This window comes from Somniosus microcephalus, chromosome 8 (genome assembly GCF_052327205.1).
Source record: "Somniosus microcephalus isolate GS21.2 chromosome 8, FLI_Smic_1.0, whole genome shotgun sequence".
Taxonomy (NCBI): domain Eukaryota; kingdom Metazoa; phylum Chordata; class Chondrichthyes; order Squaliformes; family Somniosidae; genus Somniosus; species Somniosus microcephalus.
The window spans coordinates 262,105,870-262,131,344 of NC_140994.1; the positions used below are offsets into that span (position 1 = coordinate 262,105,870).

The following is a 25,475-nucleotide window of genomic DNA, read 5'->3' on the forward strand; positions in this document are numbered from 1 at the left end:
ACGTAATGCCTACTTCCTGATAACCCTCATCTCCTCTCCTACTTGTTCCTACCCTGGTGGTCTCCTACGCCCTGGGCCTCGGCCCTCCCCTCCGAGTCTCTCTTTGGCAGGGAAGTCAATCTCTACCAGTAATGATTCTGGTCTGGATACAGGAGATCTTGATGTCTCCTCTCATTCACCAGAAAGATGCCCGGGTCTTTTAAAAAGTCAAACTATGAGGGCCGGTGACATAAACGTGGGCTCCAACCCCAATGAGCCAGCCCATCTGGATGTGTCATAGAACATCGAAACATAGGAGCAGGAGTCGGCCATTCGGCCCTTCGAGCCTGCTCCGCCATTCAATATGATCACGGCTGATCCTCTATCTCAATACCATATTCCCGCTCTCTCTCCATACCCCTTGATGCCTTTTGTGTCTAGAAATCTATCTATCTCCTTCTTAAATATATTCAGTGACTTGGCCTCCACAGCCTTCTGTGGTAGAGAATTCCACAGGTTCACCACCCTCAGTGAAGAAATTCCTCCTCATCTCAGTCCAAAATGTCCTACCCCGTATCCTGAGACGGTGACCCCTCGTTCTAGAACCCCCAGCCAGGGGAAACATCCTCCCTGCATCCAGAAAATGCTGGAAAAACTCAGCAGGCCAGGCAACATCTGTGGAGAGAGAAATAGAGTCAACGTTTCAGGTCGAAACCCTTCGTCAGAACTGAAACGTTGACTCTCTTTCTCTCTCCACGGATGTTGCCTGGCCTGCTGAGTTTTTCCAGCATTTTCTGTTGTTATTTCGGATTTCCAGCATCCGCAGTATTTTGCTATCGTCCTCCCTTGCATCCAGTCTGTCTAGCCCGGTCAGAATTTTATAGGTTTCAATGAGATTTTATACGTTTCAATGAGTGTCCCTCACTTTTTTTTTTGTCAAGGGCCAAGATCCCAACCAATGTTTTAGTGGAGAGCCACTCTCTGGATAGCAGCACTCCACAAAGTGAAGAGATCCGGGGCCTGGGGGTCTGGGGGCCTGGGGTCTGGGACCTGGGACGTGATTCCCTTCCCAGGTAGTTCCTGGTTTTATGACTGCTGAGTGTGGGCAGTTAGCAAGTGGAAGCCGGGTGGTTCCCACAGATGGAGAGAGAAAAGGTTCCTTCTGAAATAGTTCATGTACGACAGGAGGCCTGTTCACCTTGCAAACACAATTGCTTAAACTTTTGGAAAAAAATATTTTCCAAGCGCCTTTAGTATAAAGTAATTAGCTGTCTGTTGCTCATTCATTTAATAAAACATCATAATTCTCAGGATGTTGTGGGGGGTCACTGGCAAGGCCGGCATTTATTGCCCATCCCCAGTTGCCGTGAGAAGGTGCTGATACGGCCGAGTGTCTCGCTGGGCCACTTCAAAGGGCAGTTAAGAGTCGTTGGTGTGGGACTGGAGTCGCACACAGGCCCAGAGCGGGGTAAGGAAGCCCGGATTCCTTCCCTAAAGCACATTAGGAACAGGAGGAGGCCACTCAGCCCCTCGAGCCTGTTCCGCCATTCAATGAGATCGTGGCTGAACCGTATCCTAACTCCACCCACCCGCCTTGGTGCCATAATCCCTTTACTGCCCTTGTCGAGCAAAAATCCATCTGATGTAAGAAAACTACTAGGCACTTGGTCTGAGTATTAAACAAGGCTTTAATCAACTGTTTCACAACATGGAGATCTAGTTGTGTCCTTCACTAGTTCCTGTTAAAGAATGTCCTGAGCAAGCTGGGCCCATGCCCGAGTATTTATACTCTCCCTGGACAGCGCCACCAGCAGGCCGCCCAGTATCATTTCATAAGTAATTTCCACATAAATGACAAGATTCATGTCACCATCGATCTCGGATTTGAAATTATGAATTGAGCTAGCACCTGCTGCTTTTTGTGGGAGGGAGTTCCACACTCCTACCAATCGGCTATTACGACAATCCAACAGCTTCATGGTCACTTTTACCGAGACCGGCATTTTATATAAACTAACATTCAATATCTCAGACTGCCACGGTGGGATTTGTACTGGATCATTAGCCCAGGCCTCTGGATTATCTGAGGAAGGATGTTCTTGCCATGGAGGGAGTGCAGCGAAGATTCACCAGGCTGATACCTGGGATGGCAGGAATGACGTATGAGGAGAGATTGGGTCGATTGGGCTTGTACTCGCTGGAGTTTAGAAGAATGAGAGGGGGTCTCATTGAAACTTATAAAATTCTAACAGGACTAGACAGACTGGATGCAGGAAGGATGTTCCCGATGGCGGGGGAGTCCAGAACCGGGGGTCACATTCTAAGGATAAGGGGTAAGCCATTTAGGACAGAGATGAGGAGGAATTTCTTCACCCAGAGAGTGGTGAACCTGTGGAATCCTCTACCACAGAAGGCAGTAGAGGCCAATTCATTAAATATATTCAAGAAGGAGTTGGATATATTTCTTAAGGTTAAAGTGATCAAAGGATATGGGGAGAAAGCAGGGACAGGGTACTGAATTTGGATGATCAGCCATGATCTCATTGAATGGCGGAGCGGGCTCGAGGGGCCGAATGGCCTACTCCTGCTCCTATCTTCTATGTTTCTATTACTAGTCCAGTAACATAACCACTACACTACTGTACCCTGCTTATTTATTAATCTGGTATCAAATAGAAATTGTCAATCGGCAATATTGGTTGAGTATATTCAAGGCTGAGATCGAGAGATTTTCGGACTCTCGGGGAATCTCGGGATATGGGGATCGGGCGGGAAAGTGGAGTTGAGGTCGAAGATGAGCCATGATCTTATTGAATGGCGGAGCAGGCTCAAGGGGCCGAATGGCCGACTCCTGCTCCTAATTCTTGCGGTCTTAATATAAAAACAGTTGACGCGATGATGGCGAATCAGACCGTGCAGTTGTGTGGGTGTCCCCTTTCTCTGTCAGCTGTGGCTCAGTGGGCAGCACTCTCGCCTCTGAGTCAGAAGGTTGTGGGTTCAAGTCCCACTCCAGAGACTCGAGCACAAAAACAAAATCTAGGCCGACACTCCAGTGCAGTGCTGAGGGAGTGCTGCACTGCCGGAGGTGCCGTCTTTCGGATGAGACGTTCGACGGAGGGTTCTCTCGGGTGGACGTAAAAGATCCCACGGCCACTATTCAAAGAAGAGCGGGGGGGTGGGGGAGTTCTCCCCGTTGTCCTGGGGCCAATATTTATCGCTCAGCCAACATCACTAAAAAAAATAAATGATCTGGCCATTATCGCGTTGCTCTTTGTGGGAGCTTGCTGTGCGCAAATTGGCTGCTGCATTTCCTTCATAGAATAGAATGGTTACAGCACAGAAGGAGGCCATTCGGCCCGTCGAGCCTGTGCCGGCTCTCTGCATGAGCACTTCAGCGAGTCACGCTCCCCCCCCGCCCTATCCTGTAGCCCTGCATCACAACAGTGACCGCACTTCAATAGTATTTCATTGGCTGTAAAGCGCTTTGGGACGTCCTGAGGTCGTGGAAGGCGCTATAGAAATGCAAGTCTTTTTCTCGGGATCCTTGACTGCTCCTTGACACCTGTGCGTGTGCCTGTGCGGTCCTGACCTTCAGATGCGATATCATAGAAAGTTACAGCACGGAAGGAGGCCATTTTGGCCCATCGTGTCCGTGTCAGCCAACAAAGAGCTCTCCAGCCTAGTCCCACTTCCCAGCTCTTGGTCCGTAGCCCTGCAGGCTACAGCATCCCAAGTGCACATCCAAGTACTTTTTAAATGTGGTTAGTGTTCCTGCCTCTACCACCCTTTCAGGCAGTGAGTTCCAGACCCCCACAACCCTCTGGGTGAAGACATTTCCCCTCAAATCCCCTCTAAACATTCCCCCAATTACTTTAAATCTGTGCCCCCTGGTTTGTGACCCCTCTGCTAAGGGAAATAGGTCCTTTCTATCCACTTTATCTAGGCCCCTCATAATTTTATACTTGAACTGTCCCGAGTGATCAGGTGAATGTCGAAGATCCTGTGACACGATTCAGTGACTGACTGGGTGTTCCTCCTGACATCCTTCCCAGTTCCTACTTCACCCAACATCCAGAGGCCCCCCCCCCCCCCCAACATTTAAAGCTGATTCATCTCCTCCTTGCTTTTACTGGGGAAGGGAATGGCCGCAGACTGTCCGCCTGACCGTGACTGCGTTTAAACTCTGTTCATTCTGTGTGAAACGCTCTTTTTGTGATGTCTCGGAGCGCCTTTCTAAATATAGGTCTTTCATTTCAAAGGGCTCATCCTCCGAGTTTGAAGTGGTGAGTTTGGGTGACAAGAAAGAGCCACAGGAAGCGCACAGTGAGGTGAGTGTTAGCTGTATCGGGTGGGGGGGCGGGTTTGTTGGGGTCTCTGCACGTAACTGTAGTCCCTCATTCCTGGTACCATTCTAGTAAATCTCCACCGCACCCTCTCCAAGGCCTTGACATCCTTCCTAAAGTGCGGTGAACACAAGACTCCAGCTTGAGGCCTAACCAGTGATTTCTAAAGGTTGCCTTGCTCTTGCACTCTCTGCGTCTATTTATAAAGCCCAGGTTCCCATCTGCTCCTTTAAATACTTTCCCCAAATGAACCTGGTGCCATGTTTCCATGGGCGCCGATATCTCCTCCGCGAGCCCGTTCAGGCGAGTTTAGACGGCGAGTGTTGATCAGGCTCAGTGGGTAGCACTCTCTCTCTCTCTCTCTCGCCTCTGAGTCAGAAGGTTGTGGGTTCAAATCCCACTCCAGAGACTAGAGCACATAAAGCTAGGCTGACACTCCCAGCGCAGTGCTGAGGGAGTGCGGCACTGTCAGAGGTGCCGTCTCTCGGACGAGACGTTAAACCGAGGCCCCGTCTGCTCTCTTGGGTGGATGTAAAAGATCCCACGGCCACTATTTCGAAGAAGAGCAGGGGGGAGTTCTCCCCGGTGTCCTGGGGCCAATATTTATCCCTCAATCAACATCACTAAAAACAGATTATCTGGTCATTATCACATTGCTGTTTGTGAGAGCTTGCTGTGGGCAAATTGGCTGCCACGTTTCCTACATTACAACAGTGACTACCCTGGCTGTGAAGCGCTTTGGGACGTCCTGAAGTGGTGAAAGGCGCTACAGGAATGCAAATTCATTCAAGACTTTTTTTTCTCTCAGTTGCATGTGAACTCTTGATTCACAATTTTCTGTTGAAATAAATCTGGGGTAATTCTGGGAATTTTGACTTTGCTTAATTGATGAATCATGGAGTTTGCCAGCCGTCAGTTAGCAATGTTACACACTGGGTCATGTGACATCTTTCCTCATAGCTAAAATTCCCCAGCCCAGGCAACATCCTCGTAAATCTCCTCTGTATCCTCTCTAGTGCAATCACATCCTTCCTATAATGTGGTGACCAGAACTGTACGCAGTACTCTAGCTGCGGCCTAACTAGTGTTTATACAGTTCAAGCATATCCACCCTGCTCTTTAACTATTTTTTTGCCGGATACTTATTTCACACCGAATCTCCTGAATCTTGGTTGTAATCCGCAAGTCAAACTCAATAGCCTGTGGATTAGGTGTAGAGTCTCCCTCCCCTGGAGGCGATGATGCTTTACTGGCGTATGGCACCTTGACAGAGCAGGCATTCTTCATGTACGAGCCTTGGCTGGGTATTTGACTGTGGTGGGCATCAGGCCCAAGCACAAAATCCAGGCTGACGCTCCCGGTGTAGTACTGAGGGAGTGCCGCACTGTCGAAGGGGCAGTACTGAGGGAGCGCCGCACTGTCGAAGGGGCAGTACTGAGGGAGCGCCGCACTGTTGGAGGGGCAGTACTGAGGGAGCACTGCACTGTTGGAGGGGCAGTACTGAGGGAGCGCTGCACTGTTGGAGGGGCAGTACTGAAGGAGCGCCGCACTGTCGGAAGGGCAGTACTGAGGGAGCACTGCACTGTCGGATGTGCCGTCTTTATGGTGAGTTATTAAACCGAGGCCCCATCTGCCCTCTCGGATAGACGTAAAAAGATCTCACGGCCACTATTTCGAAGAAGCGCAGGGGAGGTATGAGGGACAAGGTGGCCATGGTAGATTGGGAGACTACACTAAAAGGTATGAAGGTGGACATACAATGGCTAACATTCAAGAAATAATGCATAATTTGCAACAAACATATATTCCTCTAGGGCATAAAAACCCAAAAGGAAAAGTGATCCAACCATGGCTAACAAAAAAATTAAAGCTGGTATTAAGTCAAAGGAGGAAGCTTATAAAGTTGCCAGAAAAAGCAGTCAGCCTGAGGATTGGGATCTTTTTAGAAATCAGCAAAGGGGGACCAAGAAATTGATAAAGAAAGGGAAAATGGAATATGAGCACAAACTAGCAAAAAATATAAAAACGGATTGTAAAAGCTTCTATAGGTATGTGAAAAGGAAAAGACTGGCAGAGACGGGAGAATTTATAATGGGGAATGAGGAAATGGCAGAGAAATTAAATAAAAACTTTGTTTCTGTCTTCACGGGGGAAGACACAAAAAACCTCCCAGAAATACAAGAACACCAAGGGTGTGGCGAGAATGAGGGACTTAAAGAAACGATTTAGTAAAAAAACAGCACTAGCAAAATTCGATAAATCTCAAGGACCGGATGACCTACATCCTAGGGTTTTGAAAGAGGTGGCCATTGGGATAGTGGACGCATTGGTTGTCATCTTCCAAAATTCCATAGATTCTGGAACGGTTCCTGCAGATTGGAGGATAGCAAATGTAACCCCACTATTTAAGAAAGGAGGGAGAGAGAAAACTGGGAACTACAGACCTGTTAGCCTCACATCAGTAGTTGGGGAAAATGCTGGAATCTATTATAAAGGATGCAATAACTGGGCACTTAGAAACTAATAGTAAGATTGGGCAGAGTCAACATGGATTTATGAAAGGGAAGTCTTGTTTGACAAACCTATTGGAGTTCTTTGAAGATGTAACTAGTGGAGTAGACAAACGGGAACCGGTAGATGTGGTGTATTTGGATTTTAAGAAGGCCTTCGATAAGGTCCCACATGAGGTTGGTGAACAAAATTAGGGCACATGGAATTGGGGTAATATATTAGCATGGATTGAGAATTGGTTAACAGACAGAAAACAAAGAAAACAGAAAACTAGACCTACTCGACAAATACTGCCAAAATTGGGCTCTAACAGTAAATCTAAAAAAAAACCAACATCATGATTTTTCAAAAAAGGCCCAGATGTCAGGAAAACAAATACCAGTTTACCCTCAGTGATACCACTATAGGACACACTATGAGCTACACCTACCTTGGTCTAACTATTACAGCATCAGGGAGCTTCAACATAGCAGTGAATGCACTAAAAGAAAAAGCCCGAAGAGCCCTATATGCAATAAAAAGAAAATTCTACAACATCCAAATCCCAATCAAAATCTGGCTCAAAATATTTGACAGCATAATCCTGCCCATTGCACTGTACGGTAGTGAAGTATGGGGCCCGATAAATCACCAAAGCTACACTAAATGGGAAAAACACACAATAGAAGCCCTACATGCAGAATTCTGCCGAAGCATCCTTCGCATCCAAAGAAAAACGCCAACAAATGCATGCAGAGCCGAACTAGGCAGATACCCACTGATAATAAACATCCAAAAACGAGCACTAAACTTCCTAAATCACCTCAAATCTAGCTCCCCAGACACCCTTCATTTCAAAGCCTTTCAGACCCAAGAGCTAAACCCAGAAAAGAGTCCCCTGAGTCAGCTGCTACTGAAACTAAGTACTCAGCCGGACCCTGACCAGCCCCAGACCAACACAGCCGTCCAAACACCAATCCGAGTGAACCAAATCATTAAACAATGCAAAGAAACCTACCTGGAACATTGGAACAAAATAACCGAAAGCCAAAGCAGATTAGAATGTTACCGGGCCCTAAAAAGAGAATATAAACTGGCAGACTACCTCACGACCATCAGAGACACAAAACAGAGACAGACCCTCACCAGGTACAGACTAAGCGACCACCAACTGGAAATTGAAAAAGGCAGATACAAGAAATCCTGGCAGCCTAGAGAGAATAGAATATGCGATCAATGTCTGGCCGGCGAGGTTGAAACAGAAATGCATTTCCTCCTAAAATGCGAAAAATTCAACACATCAAGAAACATATTATTCAACAAGCTAAGCCAAACAACCCCAGATTTCAAGGAATTGGATGACCTGTCAAAATTGAGATTAGTCCTGGGAGAAGGAGACAGACCATACCTTGGGGCCAAATATGTAACAACATGTCACAACCTGAGGACTGTTTAAAATTAAGACTGTTTAAAATTAATATTGAACGTACCAAATGAAGTACAAAGACTGTTTAAAATTAATATTGTTTAAAAGTAATATTGTATGTACCCAACAAATGTCAAATCGATTGACACCTACAGAATGTTTGAAAATGTACCTTTTTGCTATGTAAGCTTTGGCAATATGGTTCTCTGTAAACTTTCATGCCAATAAAGCATTTGAATTTGAATTTGATTTGAGTAGAGATAACTGGTCTTTTTCAGGATGGCAGGCTGTGACTAGTGGGGTACCGCAAGGATTGGTGCTTGGGCCCCAGCTATTCACAATCTATATCAATGATTTGGATGAGGGGACTACTTGGATGAGGGGGCTAAATGTAACATTTCCAAATTTGCTGATGACACAAATCTAGGTGGCAGTGTCCGTTGCGAAGAGGATGTGAAGAGGCTTCAAGGGGATCTCGACAGGCTCAGTGAATGGGCGAGAACATGGCAGATGAATTATAATGTGGCTAAATGTGAAGTTATCCACTTTGGTAGGAAAAACCAGAAAGGCAGAGTATTTCCAAAATGGTGAAAGATTGGGGAATGCAGACGCTCAAAGGGACCTGGGTGTCCTTGTACATGAGTCACTGAAAGTGAATGTGCAGGTGCAGCAAGCCATTAGGAAGACAAATGGTATGCTGGCCTTCATTGCAAGAGGATTTGAGTGCAGGAGTAAAGAAGTCTTACTCCAATTATATAGGGCCTTGGTGAGACTACACCTGGAGTACTGTGTACAATTTTGGTCTCCTTACCTAAGGAAGGATATACTTGCCATAGAGTGAGTGCAACGAAGGTTCACGAGATTGATTCCTGGGATGGCGGGACTGTCGTATGAGAAGAGATTGAGTAAACTAGGCCTGTATTCTCTTGAATTCAGAAGAATGAGAGGGGATCTCATTGTAGCATACAAAATTATTACAGGGCTTGATAGGATGGATGCTGGGAGAATGTTTCCCTTGGCTGGGGAGTCTAGAACCAGGGGCCACAGCCTCAGGATAAAGGGTAGGCCATTCAGGACTGAGATGAGAAGACATTTCTTCACACAGAGGGTGGTAAATCTTTGGAATTCTCTACCCCAGAGGACTGTGGAGGCTCAGTCATTGGGTATATTCAAAACAGAAGTCGATAGATTTCTGACTAGTAAGGGCATCAAGGGATATGGCGATAGGGCCAGTGAATGGAGTTGAGGCAGAAGATCAGCCATGATCTCATTGAATGGCGGAGCAGGCGCGAAGGGCCGAATGGCCGACTCCTGCTCCTATTTCTTATGTTCTCCCCGGTGTCCTGGGGCCAATATTTAACCCTCAACTAACATCACTAAAAAAGAAAAACAATTTGTGCACAGCAAGCTCCCACAAACAGCAATGTGATAACGACCAAATAATTTTTTTTTAGTGATGTTGGCTGAGGGATTAAAAATTGGCCCCAGGACACCGGGGAGAACTCCCCATCTCCTCTTTGAAATAGCGCCACGGAATCTTTTACGTCCACCTGAGCGAGCAGACGGGGCCTCGGCTTAGCGCCTCATCTGAAAGACGGCACCTCCGACGGTGCGGCACTCCCTCAGCACTGCACTGGGAGTGTCAGCCTAGGTTGTTGTGCTCGAGTCTCTGGAGTGGGACTTGAACCCACAACCTTCTGACTCCGAGGCGAGGGTGCCGCCCACTGAGCCACGGCTGACGCAGGTGGAGAGAGGATACAGATCAGCCGTGATCTAATTGAAATGCGGAACAGGCTGGAGGGGCTGAATGGCCTCCTCCTGTTATGTTCCCATGACTAGAATAGTGACTCCATTCAGGATAAAGGAGCTTTCTGTGAGGTGTGGTGGTTTGGGGGGGGGAAAAAGAACAATGAATCAGGAAGTCTGTGCAATGTTTATTTAAGAAAAGTAATCAAATCAGCGGTTTAAATGGGAGAACGAAGGAATGAAAGATGCCAAAATAATGATGTGGAGGAAGGGCAGGAAGCTAAATATCATCCCGGTCGCTGGGCTAACCTGGGGGGTTTGTCGTCTGACAACTCTACATAAACTTGAGCACTTCCAAAACTTGGCTGCCTGTGTCCGAACACCCGTCACCCTGTGCTCGCTGGCCGACATTGGCTCCCAGTCCGGCAATGTCTTATTAATAAAAATCCCATCCTTGTTTTCAAATCCCTCCATGACCTCTCCTCTCCCCATCTCTCTAACCTCCTCCAACCCCCCCCACCCCTGAGATCTCTGCGCTCCTCCAATTCTGGCATCTTGACCATCCCCTGATTTCCATCACTCCACCATTGGCGGCCGTGCCTTCAGCTGCCTGGGCCCTAAGCTCTGGAATTCCCTCCCTAAACCTCTCCGCCTCTCCTCCTTTAAGATGCTCCTTAAAACCCACCTCTTTGACCAAGCATTTGGTCACCTGTCCTAATATCTCCTTATGTGCCTCGGTGTCAAATTTTGTTTGATAATCGCTCCTGTGAAGCACCTTGGGACATTTTACTGCGTTATAGATGCTGTATAAATACCGGTGGTTGTTGTTGACAAGGCGTTGCTGTGATTGGTTGTGACTGTGTCTTGTTCTGCCTCGCCCCGGTTCAGGATGTGCTGCAACAGTTGGCGACTGAAGATGGGAACCTGTCCGTTCACCTGCAGCGATTGGAGAGCTCACTGAGCATGTTCGCCGAGGAGACCAACCAGAATCAGCTGCTAGCCCACCTGGGCCGAATGGCCGTCGACTTCAACCGCCTCTCTTCCAAAGTGCAGAAGAACGAGTACAAGACCACCATCCTACAGGTAGGGGGCAGTAGTCGCCATCTATCATCCCCGGGGCACGGGTTAATGGCATTTTACCTGCTTCATCGGGGCGCTGTGGAATGGAGCCATTTCCCATTTCAGTATCCACCACTCCCAGGGCAGGTACAGCAAGTGTTAGATACAGAGTAAAGCTCCCTCTACACTGTCCCATCAAACACTCCCAGGGCAGGTACAGCACGGGTTAGATACAGAGTAAAGCTCCCTCTACACTGTCCCATCAAACACTCCCAGGGCAGGTACAGCACGGGTTAGATACAGAGTAAAGCTCCCACTACACTGTCCCATCAAACACTCCCAGGGCAGGTACAGCACGGGTTAGATACAGAGTAAAGCTCCCTCTACACTGTCCCATCAAACACTCCCAGGGCAGGTACAGCACGGGTTAGATACAGAGTAAAGCTCCCTCTACACTGTCCCATCAAGCACTCCCAGGGCAGGTACAGCACGGGTTAGATACAGAGTAAAGCTCCCTCTACACTGTCCCATCAAGCACTCCCAGGGCAGGTACAGCACGGGTTAGATACAGAGTAAAGCTCCCTCTACACTGTCCCATCAAACACTCCCAGGGCAGGTACAGCACGGGTTAGATACAGAGTAAAGCTCCCTCTACACTGTCCCATCAAGCACTCCCAGGGCAGGTACAGCACGGGTTAGATACAGAGTAAAGCTCCCTCTACACTGTCCCCATCAAACACTCCCAGGGCAGGTACAGCACGGGTTAGATACAGAGTAAAGCTCCCTCTACACTGTCCCATCAAACACTCCCAGGGCAGGTACAGCACTGGTTAGATACAGAGTAAAGCTCCCTCTACACTGTCCCATCAAACACTCCCAGGGCAGGTACAGCACGGGTTAGATACAGAGTAAAGCTCCCTCTACACTGTCCCATCAAACACTCCCAGGGCAGGTACAGCACTGGTTAGATACAGAGTAAAGCTCCCACTACACTGTCCCATCAAACACTCCCAGGGCAGGTACAGCACGGGTTAGATACAGAGTAAAGCTCCCTCTACACTGTCCCATCAAACACTCCCAGGGCAGGTACAGCACAGGTTAGATACAGAGTAAAGCTCCCACTACACTGTCCCATCAAACACTCCCAGGGCAGGTACAGCACGGGTTAATTAAACTCTCTCATTCAGTAATGATTTGATGTGTCCCAAACCCATTTGCCATTGGCCCCTAGCGACCAGCAGTGAGAGCTACTCATCCCATCAGCCTTGGACAGATGTGATGCCAGGCCCCAGAGGTCAGTGACACCATCCAGTTCCAAAGCTAACAACGTGATAATCTGTCACCTCTACTCTTGGGTAACTACAGATTCTGTGTTATGGACTCCAGGTTTGAGTTATGGAACAACCCAGGTATTTTTACCTTCGTTAGATTTGATGAGAATTATCATCGCTGGGGACAGGGAAGTGATTTGCTGTGTAATGGCACCGAGTTTTTTAACAGTCTGTGTTTCAAAGCTCCACCACCATGTAGGGGAGGGAGGGACGGATGGAGTGTCCAGACATGATGGTCCAGCCGTCGTGTTGTGTGGGGCCAGGCTTGATGGGCCAACTGGCCTTTTCCTTCAGTGTTGTGTGTTGATACTGCTTCATGGTGGGATGGGGCAGTAATAACTCCCTCGTCTCAAAACAGTTTCTGATGGGATGGGGCTAGGCAATATCCACAGGGAATGAGGGAGGGGGAGAGAGAGGAGAGGAAAAGAAAGGCTTGCATTTCTACAGCGCATTTCACGACCACCAGACGTCTCAAAGCGCTTTACAGCCAATAAAGTGCGGTCACTGTTATAATGTGTGAAATGCGGCAGCCAATTTGCGCACAGCAAGCTCCCACAAACAGCAATGTGACAATGACCCAGATAATCTGTGTTTGTTATGATGATTGAGGGATAAATATTGGCCCCAGGACACCGGGGACACCTCCCCTGCTCCTCTTCAAAATAGTGGCCATGGGATCTATTACGTCCACCTGAGAGAGCAGACGGGGCCTCGGTTTAACGTCTCATCCGAAAGGCAGCACCTCCGACAGTGCAGCACTCCCTCAGCACTGCACTGGAGTGTCGGCCTGGATTTTTGTGCTCAAGTCTCTGGAGTGGGACTTGAACCCACAACCTTCTGACTCAGAGGCGAGGGTGCTGCCCACTGAGCCACAGCTGACACTGAGTGGGAGGGGAGGGAATGGGGCCAGGCAATACCCACGGGGGGGGTGGGGATGGGACATTGGGTACACTATTGTTCGTTTTTAGCAATCCAAGTTGATCATAGAAACATAGAAGATAGGAGCAGGAGTAGGCCCTCGAGCCTGCTCCGCCATTCAATGAGATCATGGCTGATCATCCAAACTCAGTACCCTGTCCCTGCTTTCTCCCCATACCCCTTGATCCCTTTAGCCTTAAGAAATATATCCAACTCCTTCTTGAATATATTTAATGAATTGGCCTCAACTGCCTTCTGTGGTAGAGAATTCCACAGGTTCACCACTCTCTGGGTGAAGAAATTCCTCCTCATCTCTGTCCTAAATGGCTTACCCCTTATCCTTAGACTGTGACCCCTGGTTCTGGACTCCCCGACCATCGGGAACATCCTTCCTGCATCTAGTCTGTCTAGTCCCGTTAGAATTTTAAAAGTTTCAATGAGATCCCCTCTCATTCTTCTAAACTCCAGCGAGTACAAGCCCAATCGACCCAATCTCTCGTCGTACGTCATTCCTGCCATCCTAGGTATCAGCCTGGTAAATCTTCGCTGAACTCCTTCCATGGCAAGAACATCCTTCCTCAGATAAGGCGACCAAAACTGTACACAATACTCAAGATGTGGTCTCACCAAGGCCCTGTACAACTGCAGCAAGACATCCTTGTTCCTGTACTCAAACCCTCTCGCTACGAAGGCCAACACACCATTTGCCTTCTTAACCGCCTGCTGCACCTGCATGCTTACCTTCAGCGACTGGTGCACAAGGACACCCAGGTCTCGTTGCACTTCCCCTTCTCCCAATCTATTGCCATTCAGATAATAATCTGCCTTCCTGTTTTTGCCACCAAAGTGGATAACCTCACATTTATCCACGTTATATTGCATCTGCCATGCTTCTGCCCAATCACCCAACCTGTCCAAATCATCCTGGAGTTTCTCGGCATCCTCCTCACGGCACACACGCCCACCCAGCTTTGTGTCGTCGGCAAATTTGGAGATATTACATCTAGTTCCCTTGTCTAGATCATTAATATATATTGTGAATAGCTGGGGTCCAAGGACCGATCCCTGCGGTACCCCACTAGTCAGTCTGTTTGGTGGATGTGGGAAAAGTAAATGGAATCCTTAGTTTTGTATCTCGACGCTTGGGGGGTGTCATCTCCGCGGGCGGGGGTCATTTTCCTGAGAGGGGGTGTCATTTCCCCGAGGGGGATTCACCCGCCGTAGAAACAGTGTTACTAGCGTTTCTCTGGGGTTTCAGTGGAGTCTCCACCTTGGTTACGGCAGACAATGGCGGGGATCCCCGGGGAAGCCCATTGTTTACAGAACGGGGATCTCGCTGGATTCTGGACAGCCTTTCTTATAAAGCGTCGTGAGCTCCCACGTTACAAGATGGATCTCAAATAGGAAGGGCGTAGCGTAGATTTAGTAGTGCTGAACAGGTTAAGGAGTCTCTGGTCAGGTTATGAATGTAGATAGTGTGGGATCGCTTCTACTGGTTGATGAGATGCCGCTGAGGGCAAGCAATTTAAGAATTAAAGGTGGAGGTTAGAAAAAGAGTTTTCAGAGGCTGGCTCGAAGGTGGATTGTTTTGCTACACTTCTGGCCTTTTGAGCATCGTGGATTTTAATCGCTCCACCATTGGCGGCCGTGCTTTCCGCTGCCTGGGCCCTAAGCTCTGGAATTGCCTCCCGAAACCTCTCCGCCTCGCTACCTCCTTTCAGACGTTCCTTAAAACCTACCTCTTTGCCCAAGCTTTTGGTCACCTGCCCCTAACATCTCCTCATGTGGCTCGGAGTCAAATTGTGTTTGATAATCGCTCCTGTGAAACGCCTTGGGACGATTTACTACGTCAAAAGGCGCTAGATAAATGCAAGTTGTTGTTGAAGCATCGCTCATCAATTCTTTTAAAAGGGTTATTGGTTGCTATTAAAAACAAGAGGAAAGTATTGAAGGGTCGGGAGGGTGGGATTCAACTGGGTGCGGCGAAAAATACCGGCGCAGGCTCGCTTGTCCGAGCGGCCTGGGTCCGTGCTGCGACACCTCCTCTGTGGGTACATGATTCTCTCCTTTTTATTTCAGACTCTTTGCGAACAGTTACAAAGCGAGAATGAAGATCTGCGGAAGAAGCTGGACCATGACCTGGATCTCAAGAATCAAATGATGGAGAAGATGAAGTACGTTCGTGGGCTTGCTTTTAGAAGAAAGAAAGAACTTGCATTTCTATAGCGCCTTTCCCCACCTTAGGACCTCCCAAAGCTTCACAGCCAATGAAGTACTTTTTGAATTGCGGTCACTGTTGTAATGTGGGAAAAGCAGCAGCCAATTTGCGCACAGCAAGCTCCCACAATCGGCGATGTGATAAATGACCAGATAATCTGTTTTTAGTGATGTTGATTGAATTCAATTGAATTCAATTTATTTGTCATATATGCAGCAGACGTGTGTACTGCACAATGAAATGTTGATTTTTACGAGTCCTCCCAACATTGGAATAAATATGGCATAACAATGATAAAATGCTAATAGAAATACAGTAATAATTAATAAAACAACAGTAATAAATAATAAATTATACGTTCATGAGTCTTCTGGCCTGGGGGTAGAAGCTGTTTCGGAACCTGCTGGTATGAGACCGTATGCTTCGGTATCTCTTACCGGACGGGAGCAGGGCGAAGAGGTTGTGGCTGGGGTGGCTCGCGTCTTTGATGATTCTCAGGGCCTTCCCCGGCACCTCTCAGGGTAGATATCCTGGACCACAGGTAGTTTAATTCCTATAGTATGTTGTGCAGCTTTCACCACCATCTGTAGAGCCTTGCGGTCTGTGGCGGTGCAGCTGCCATACCAGGTAGTGATGCAGCCGGACAGGATACTCTCGATGGTGCACCGGTAGAAGTTGGTGAGAATCTGGGGGGCCATTCCAAATTTCTTCAGTCTCCTGAGGAAGAACAGGCGTTGGATTGAGGGATAAATATTGGCCAAAGACACCGGGGAGAACTCCCCTGTCTTCAAATAGTGCCCTGGGATCTTTTACATCCACCCAAGAGGGCAGACGAGGCCTCGGTTTAACGTCTCATCTAAAAGACGGCACCTCCGACAGTGCAGCGCTCCCTCAGCACTGTTCTGGAATGTCGGCCTAGATTTTGTGCTCAAGTCTCCGGAGTGGGGTTTGAACCCACGACCTTCTGACTCAGTGGCGAGAGAGTGCTGCCCACTGACACCTCTATGGCCAGCCCTGTCTCGGCTTGCACACTCCACCCTTTTGACTTGGGAAGGATGCAAAGGCCCTTGAGAGGGTGCAGAGGAGATTTACCAGAATGGTTCCGGGGATGGGGGATCTTAGCTACAAGGACAGGTTGGAAAAACTGGATTTGTTTTCAATAGAGCAAAGGAGGTTGAGGGGTGATTTGATAGAAGATTATGACGGGTTTGGATAGGCTAGACGGGGAAAGGCTGTTCCCACTAGTTGATGGTACAAGGACTAGGGGACACAGATTTAAGGTTTTGGGCAAGAGATACAGGGGGGATGTGAGGAAAAGCTTTTTTACGCAGCGAGTGGTGATGACCTGGAACTCGCTGCCGACGGAAGTGGTGGAAGCGGAGACACTCAATGTTTTCAAGGGGAGACTGGATAGGCACTTGAGGGAAATAAACTTGCAGGGCTACGGGGATAGAGCGGGGGAATGGGACTGACTGGATTGCTCTACAGAGAGCTGGCATGGACTCGATGGGCCGAATGGGGGCCTCCTATGACTCTGGGGGAGAAATTGGGTGAGTAGCGCCTAAAGAGGCAGTCAGTGGCTGTAGCGCCACTGGCTGCATCTGCGACAATATTCAGTAGGGGCGCTAATGGTGGCGTTAGGCATTTGCGCTGCGCCGCCACTGATGACGTCATCGGTGTGCGCAGCGCCCCGTTCGCGATATTTGGTAGCGAACGCCGCAGTTGCGCCGTTCGCTACCCGCGCCCGGTTCACGGGGCCTTACTGTGCCGGCTGCGGCGCAAGTTAAGGTGGAGGTGCGGGGCGGACGCTTTTTCGGCGGCCGCCTGCCAGCACCTCCGTCCCCGGCCTCCTAACCCCCCCCCCCCCCCGCGGCATTGCCGCCTGTTTCCCGAGAGCCCGGCACTTCTCCTTGGTGCCGGGCTCATTTGCCGGCACTCGCGATCGGGGTTCGCGCTGTTGCAGGCCCCTCCCCCTTAACAGTGGGAGGAAGGCCTGCAGTACCGCAGTGTGCCGTGCCGCAGCATGTGGCGCTGCGGCACGTTGCGCTGCGATAATCAGTTTCAGCGCCCTAAGAGGGACGCTGAGCGCCTCGAGCCTCGCCCCGTGTCCCTCGAGCGGCACTGAAACTGAATTTCTGGCGATCGGTATCACTCCGATCGCTGCGCTAAACCCTGCGCTCCGCCGACTTTTGCGCCACTTTGGCGCCCCAACCCAATTTCTAGGCCTATGACTCTGGTGTACCATTAGTGCCCCCTTAACCCCCTCAAGCCAATATGTTCCCTCAGTCTGAAGATTTCCCCGCCCCATCCTCAAAGCACCAAACCCTTCCTCCCCCTCCCTCCCAATCTTCAGCTGTCTCCTGGAAATCTACCTCTTTTGACCAGCCCCCTTTCCTTCCTGTTCAGAGTTTTCTGCGGTCTGCTGTAAAGAATGGGTTTATGTAACTGTCTTTAATTCTCTCTCCCCCCCAGATACGAGAATTTGAAGCTGAAGAAACTGGTTGCAGAGAGGACGGAGAAGAGGGAGGAAGTGCAGCAGGTTCCTGGGTTTGAGGTTGTCTCCAAACGCGAGGTGACAGACCTGTTGCTGGAAGGAGCAGGGCTTCAACAGGTTACTATCGCTGACAGAGGCGCAGAATATCCCGCACTCATTTATATCCTCTTTATGGCAGACTTGATGGGCCGAATGGCCTCCTTCTGTGCTGTACTATTCTATGATACTATGGTAGGGGGAGGGGGGGGGAGGAAAGGCGAGGATTTGCATTTCTATAGCCTCTTTCAGGATGTCCCAAAAGCCAATGAAGTACTTTTTAAAGTGTGGCCACTGGTGTAGTATATGGAAACACGACAGCCAATTTTGCGTACAGCAAGATCACACAAAGAGCAATGAGATAGTGACCAGATAATCTATTTTTAGTGATGTTGGTTGAGGGATAAATATTGGTCAGGACACTGCAGGACAGTTTGAATCCCACACCAAATATGGTTTGCAATGTACGCCTTTTATTGGGTTCGACCAAGTCCAGACCCGCGCAATGACTTTGAGCATTAGACATACAGGGAAATATTGCCCGTTCCCACTGGGTAGACAGGTAACCTGCGTCAATCCTTTGGATCCTGACTCTCTCTCGAACTTGCTGAGGAAAGCTCAAGATCTTTACAGGCTGCCTCTCACGAACACTGTCCTTGCTGATTCATTGGGGCATGACGAGTGTTACTGTGAACAGGAGCCCCCAGAAATCAGATATTTGGACATCCCTTTTATAAAAAAAAAAACAACTATCTGGTCATTATTGCTGTTTGTAGGATCTTGCTGTGCACAAATTCGTTACCGCGTTTCCCAAATTACAACAGTGACTACACTTCAAAAGTACTTCATTGGCTATAAAGTGCTTTGGGACGTCTTGTGGTCGTAAAAGGCGCTGTATAAATTCTCTACTTTAAGCCCACTGACTCCCACAGCTACCTTTACTACACTTCCTTCCATCCCTCTTCCTGTAAGGACTCGATTCCATTCAGCCAGTTTCTCTGTCTCCGTCATCTCTGTTCTGACGATACCACCTTCCATACCAGTGCTTCCGATATGTCTTCCTTTTTCCTCAACCGAGGATTCCTCCTCCACCTTGGTTGACCATTGTCAGTCCCATTTCCCGCACTTCTGCCCTCACCCCCTTCCCTTCCTCCCGGATCCACGATAGGGTCCCCCTTGTCCTCGCCTTCCACCCCGCCAGCCTCCACATTCAATAGATCATCCTCCGCCACTTTAGCCACCTCCAGCGTGATCCCGCCACCTTTCCGAAAGGCGCTATAGAAATGTAAGTCTATCTTTCTTTTTAACTACAATAACACCAGATGCCAACTTGTTTGCCACTTAGGATGCACCTGATCTTCCTGAGCTCCCTTGTCCCACTTCCTATCTCAAGACTGTCTTGACGATCTTGTTTCACAATGCGGCCACAAAATTAAGTCAACGGGCATGAATCGCACATCCTGCACAATCGGCAAAAACAAAACCGCGCGGTCGGCTAAATTGTGCCCTGACCCATTAAACAAGAAAGCACCCTGGGAATGGATAACCTCAACCATTTGATGATATCTAGCTACGGCAAAAAATCAAGCTATCAATAAAGTCAAAAGAAACCAGAAACTTTCATCATATGAGATTAAACCAAATCCTAATCCTACATATAAGTAACACAGGCTGGAGAAGCTGGATTTGTTTTCATTAGAGCAAAGGAGGTTGAGGGGTGATTTGATAGAGGTGTACAAGATTATGACGGGTTTGGATAGGCTGGACGGGGAAAGGCTGTTCCCACTAGTTGATGGTACAAGGACTAGGGGACACAGATTTAAGGTTTTGGGCAAGAGATACAGGGGGGGGACGTGAGGAAAAACCTTTTTACGCAGCGAGTGGTGAGGACCTGGAACTCGCTGCCGGCGGAAGTGGTGGAAGCGGAGACACTCAATGTTTTCAAGGGGAGACTGGATAGGTACTTGAGGGAAATAAACTTGCAGGGCTACGGGGATAGGGCGGGGGAGTGGGACTGACTGGATTGCTCTACAGAGAGCCGACATGGACTTGATGGGCCGAATGGCCTCCTTCTGGGCCGTTATGACTCTGAATCTATATATAAGAATAGGGTACCGTACAACACTGGGGAGAACTCCCCATCCCTTCCAAATAGCGCCATGGGATCTTTAAGGTTCACCAGATTGAGCCCTGGGATGAGCGGCTTGTCCTACGAGGAGAGATTGTGTAGAATGGCGATATTCTCTAGAGTTTAGAAGAATGAGAGGTGATCTCATTGAAACATACAAGATTCTGATGGGGATTGACAGGGTAGATGCTGAGAGGTTGTTTCCCCCTGGTTGGAGAGTCTAGAACTAGGAGGGGTCACAGTCTCAGGATAAGGGGTCGGCCATTTAGGACTGAGATGAGGAGAAATGTCTTCACTCAGAGGGTGGTGAATCTTTGGAATTCTCTGCCCCAGAGGGCTGTGGAGGCTCAGTTGTTGAGTATATTCAAGACAGAGATCGATAGATTTTTGGATACTAGGGGAATCAAAGGCTATGGGGATAGGGCAGGAAAGTGGGGTTGAGGTCGAAGATCAGCCGTGACCTTATTGAATGGCGGAGCAGGCTCGAGAGGACATATGGCCGACTCCTGCTCCTATTTACGTTCTTGTGTTATCCACTCGAGAGGGCAGACGGGGCCTCAGTTTAACGTTTCATCCGAAAGACGGGACCTCCGACAGTGCAGCGCTCCCTAGGTACTGCACCGGGAGTGTCGGCCTGGAATATGTGTTCAGGTCTCGGGATAGGAATCAGAGGAAGAGTCACTCTGCTGCTGGAGCGGTCTGTTGGTCGTAAGGGTCTTTGTGTAAAGTGTTTTATCATCTTCCCACGAGTCACCCGACTACAATCGAATTTGTCACCAAACTAGCAACTACAATCCGACTACAGATTGGCTAGTGTAGGAGTAGTAAGGTATTGCACTGTGCACGAGGGTGCAGTATTCTGAAAAAACAACAGAAAATGCTGGAACAACTCAGCAGGCCAGGCAACATCCGTGGAGAGAAAATAGAGTCAACGTTTCGGGTCAAACCTTTTCTCAAAACTGGAATGGAAAGGAAATGAACTAGATCGAAAGGCAGGGCTGGGAGAGAACAAAAGAAGTGAAGAGACATTAAGAGGTATTCAAAACCAGACGAGATGGTGATCGGACTAGTGGAGACACTTTGATGGGACAGTGTAGAGGGAGCTTTACTCTGTATCTAACCCGTGCTGTACCTGCCCTGGGAGTGTTTGATGGGACAGTGTAGAGGGAGCTTTACTCTGTATCTAACCCGTGCTGTACCTGCCCTGGGAGTGTTTGATGGGACAGTAGAGGGAGCTTTACTCTGTATCTAACCCGTGCTGTACCTGCCCCAGGAGTGTTTGATGGGACAGTGTAGAAGGAGCTTTACTCTGTATCTAACCCGTGCTGTACCTGCCCTGGGAGTGTTTGATGGGACAGTGTAGAGGGAGCTTTACTCTGTATCTAACCCGTGCTGTACCTGCCCTGGGAGTGTTTGATGGGACAGTGTAGAGGGAGCTTTACTCTGTATCTAACCCATGCTGTACCTGCCCTGGGAGTGTTTGATGGGACAGTGTAGAGGGAGCTTTACTCTGTATCTAACCCGTGCTGTACCTGCCCTGGGAGTGTTTGATGGGACAGTGTAGAGGGAGCTTTACTCTGTATCTAACCCGTGCTGTACCTGCCCTGGGAGTGTTTGATGGGACAGTAGAGGGAGCTTTACTCTGTATCTAACCCGTGCTGTACCTGCCCTAGGAGTGTTTGATGGGACAGTGTAGAAGGAGCTTTACTCTGTATCTAACCCGTGCTGTACCTGCCCTGGGAGTGTTTGATGGGACAGTGTAGAGGGAGCTTTACTCTGTATCTAACCCGTGCTGTACCTGCCCTGGGAGTGTTTGATGGGACAGTGTAGAGGGAGCTTTACTCTGTATCTAACCCATGCTGTACCTGCCCTGGGAGTGTTTGATGGGACAGTGTAGAGGGAGCTTTACTCTGTATCTAACCCGTGCTGTACCTGCCCTGGGAGTGTTTGATGGGACAGTGTAGAGGGAGCTTTACTCTGTATCTAACCCGTGCTGTACCTGCCCTGGGAGTGTTTGATGGGACAGTGTAGTGGGAGCTTTACTCTGTATCTAACCCGTGCTGTACCTGCCCTGGGAGTGTTTGATGGGACAGTATAGAGCGAGCTTTACTCTGTATCTAACCCGTGCTGTACCTGCCCCAGGAGTGTTTGATGGGACAGTGTAGAGGGAGCTGTACTCTGTATCTAACCCGTGCTGTACCTGCCCCAGGAGTGTTTGATGGGACAGTGTAGAGGGAGCTGTACTCTGTATCTAACCCGTGCTGTACCTGCCCCGGGAGTGTTTGATGGGACAGTGTAGAGGAAGCTTTACTCTGTATCTAACCCGTGCTGTACCTGCCCTGGGAGTGTTTGATGGGACAGTGTAGAGGGAGCTTTACTCTGTATCTAACCCGTGCTGTACCTGCCCTGGGAGTGTTTGATGGGACAGTGTAGAGGAAGCTTTACTCTGTATCTAACCCGTGCTGTACCTGCCCTGGGAGTGTTTGATGGGACAGTGTAGAGGGAGCTTTACAGTGTTTAATGCTTTGCCCCTAAGTCAGATAGTTGTGACCAGGGGGATGGGACACATTGCTAATTTCTACTTGTATTTTTTCCCCATTTTTACAGAGTGCAAAAGCCACAGAACAACAACAGCAACAACAGTCTGCTGACAGAAACTCGACGGAGATATTGGAAAAGAAAGTCGCAACTTTGGAGGTGCAGAGGAAAGAGGCAAGTGTTGAAAGTGTTCTCCCATCCCTTGCTCTCTCCCCTCCCCCGCTCTTTCTCCTTTTTCTCCCCGCCCCCCCCCCCCCCCGGTAAATAATTTTCGTGTGTTCTTCAGTCACAGTGCCCTCCATTAGTTTCTGAATTCGCCCCAGTTGTAGATTGACGCCTACAATACCCGTCATGGCATTTGGGTTTTACCTGCAGCTGAAGTTATGACGAGCCTTGTATTCGACGGCAATTTTGGTGCAACTCCTCAGCACAGTGTGTCATGGGGCCTTTTTGAGCTGCGTTTGTCAGTTCATGTGGCATATTTTTGGCTTATAATTGTTTGCGTTTAATTCCCAGCTGCTGGAAGTGAACAAACAGTGGGATCAGCAATTCCGGGGCATGAAGCAACAGTACGAGCAAAAGGTAAAACCTCCCGATTCCTCCGAGAATCTCTGGCAAAAGAATCAGAGGGGGAGATGAGGAGAATTTTTTTTTTTTTACGCGGAGAGTTGTTGTGATCGGGAATGCGCTGCCTGAAAGGGCAGTGGGAGCAGATTCAACAGTAACTTTCAAAAGGGAATTGGAGAAATACTTGAAGGGGAGAAATTCACAGGGCTCTGGGGAAAGAGCAGGGAGGAGTGAGACTAATTGGAGAGCTCATTCAAAGAGCCGGCACAGGCACGATGGGCCGAATGGCCTCCTCCTGTGCTGTAGGATTCTATGATTCTTCTATGAAAAGTCTCGTAGCGATGACCTCTGCTTCTCGGCTGCCTTCTCCAGGTCTGGTGGTTTTAATGTCGTACCTCCAATCCTGAGTTAGCAGTGCGCGATATCCCAAACCGTTGATTGATTGAACTCCCGAGTTTTCATTCCCATTCATTCTCTTCTCCCCAACTTCCTTCTCCTTGCTTCGCTCCTCTCCTAAAGACCCTGCCTCTTGGTGGGCCTCCGTTCTATTGATCCCTCATCCATGGTGCCCAAACGTTACAGGAGTGCGGATAAGGGAATGTTGGGAGTCCAGCAGTGGGCGATATCGCGGGCAAGCTCGATCTGACATGGGCGCCTTGTGTGTGTATCAATCTTTTATTTGTTCTCTGGATGCGGGTGATATTGGCAAGGCAGCGTTGATTACCCTTCCATCCCTTTTTCACACATCCTGCAAATGGAGCGAGGGGGGGGGTGGGGATGATCAGCAAGTGGCTGGTTTTGGATTTATTTCCAGTTGAGATTTGACTGTGACTAGTTAAAGTGCTTCGCTGGCGGGATTGGAAAGAAAGGAAGTGCTTGACTTGGACGAGAGATTACCAAACGGGAGCCGTGGCTCAGTGGGCAGCGCTCTCTCGCTCGCTCTCTCGCCTCTGAGTCAGAAGGTTGTGGGTTCAAGTCCCACTCCACGGACTTGAGCACAAAAATCCAGGCTGACTCTCCATTTCAGTACTGAGGGAGTGCTGCACTGTCGGAGGTGCTGTCTTTCAGATGAGACATTAAACCAAGTCCCCATCTGCTGTCTCGCGTGGACGTAAAAGATCCCATGGCCACTATTTTGAAGAAGAGCAGGGGGAGTTCTCCCTGGTGTCCTGGGGCCAATATTTATCCCTCAATCAACATCACTAAAAGCAGATTATCTGGCCATTATCACATTGCTGTTTGTGGGAGCTTGCTGTGTGCAAATTGGTCAGCATTTATTGTCCATCCCTAGTTGCTCTTGAGAAGGTGGTGGTGAGCCGTCTTGAACCGCTGCAGTCCGTGTGGTGAAGGTACTCCCACAGTGCTGTTAGGGAGGGAGTTCCAGGATTTTGACCCAGCGACGATGAAGGAACGTCCGATATATTTCCAAGTCAGGATGGTGTGTGACCTGGAGGGGAACTTGGACGTGGTGGGTGTTCCCATGCACCTGCTGCCCTGGTTCTTCTAATCTGAAATATAAACATAAAATGTTGGAAATACTCAACAGGTCAGGGCAGCACCTGTGGAGAGAGAAACAGAGTTAACGTTTCAGGTCGATGACCCTTCGTCAGAACTGGAAAAAGCTGGAGATAGAACAGGTTTTTAAGCAAGTGCGGCGGGGGGGGAAAGGGGGGAGGGGAGGAAAGAACAAAAGGGAAGGTCTGTGATAGGACGGAAGGCAGGAGAGATTAAGAGACAAAAGGGATGATGTTGCAAGGCAAAAGGAGATGGTAATGGGACAAGTTAAAGATACAAAAGACGGGTCTAGAGGAGGAGTAAATGGCAACAACAGAATCATCATTACCAGCGCCTGCTGTCCGAGAAAATAGGGGCCGAGGTTCTGGTCTGAAATTGTTGAACTCGATGTTGAGTCCAGAGGGCTGTAAAGTGCCTAATCGAAAGATGAGGTGCTGTTCCTCGAGCTTACGCTGAGCTTCATTGGAACAGTGTAAGAGGCCGCGGACGGAGAGGTCAGAGTGGGAGTGGAGCGGAGAATTAAAGTGACAGGCGACCGGGAGCTCAGGGTCACCCTTACGGACTGAACGGAGGTGTTCCGCAAAACGGTCGCCCAATCGGCGTTTGGTCTCCCCAGTGTAGAGGAGACCGCATCGTGAGCAGCGAATACGGGATACTAAATTGCAGGAAGTACAAGTAAATCGCTGT

The 25,475-nt window shown here is 49.0% G+C and overlaps 1 protein-coding gene across 1 annotated transcript in view; it reads left to right on the top strand.

The window, feature by feature from the left end:
- Nucleotides 1–25,475, top strand: part of tnip1 (TNFAIP3 interacting protein 1) — a 105,782-nt gene that overhangs the window by 63,683 nt on the left and 16,624 nt on the right. The window contains exons 5-10 of the mRNA XM_085996201.1: nt 4,239–4,307; nt 10,873–11,067; nt 15,372–15,466; nt 17,983–18,121; nt 22,776–22,880; nt 23,223–23,288. Of these exons, the coding sequence (XP_085852327.1) occupies nt 4,239–4,307; nt 10,873–11,067; nt 15,372–15,466; nt 17,983–18,121; nt 22,776–22,880; nt 23,223–23,288 (669 nt within the window). The remainder of the gene's footprint in view (nt 1–4,238; nt 4,308–10,872; nt 11,068–15,371; nt 15,467–17,982; nt 18,122–22,775; nt 22,881–23,222; nt 23,289–25,475) is intronic.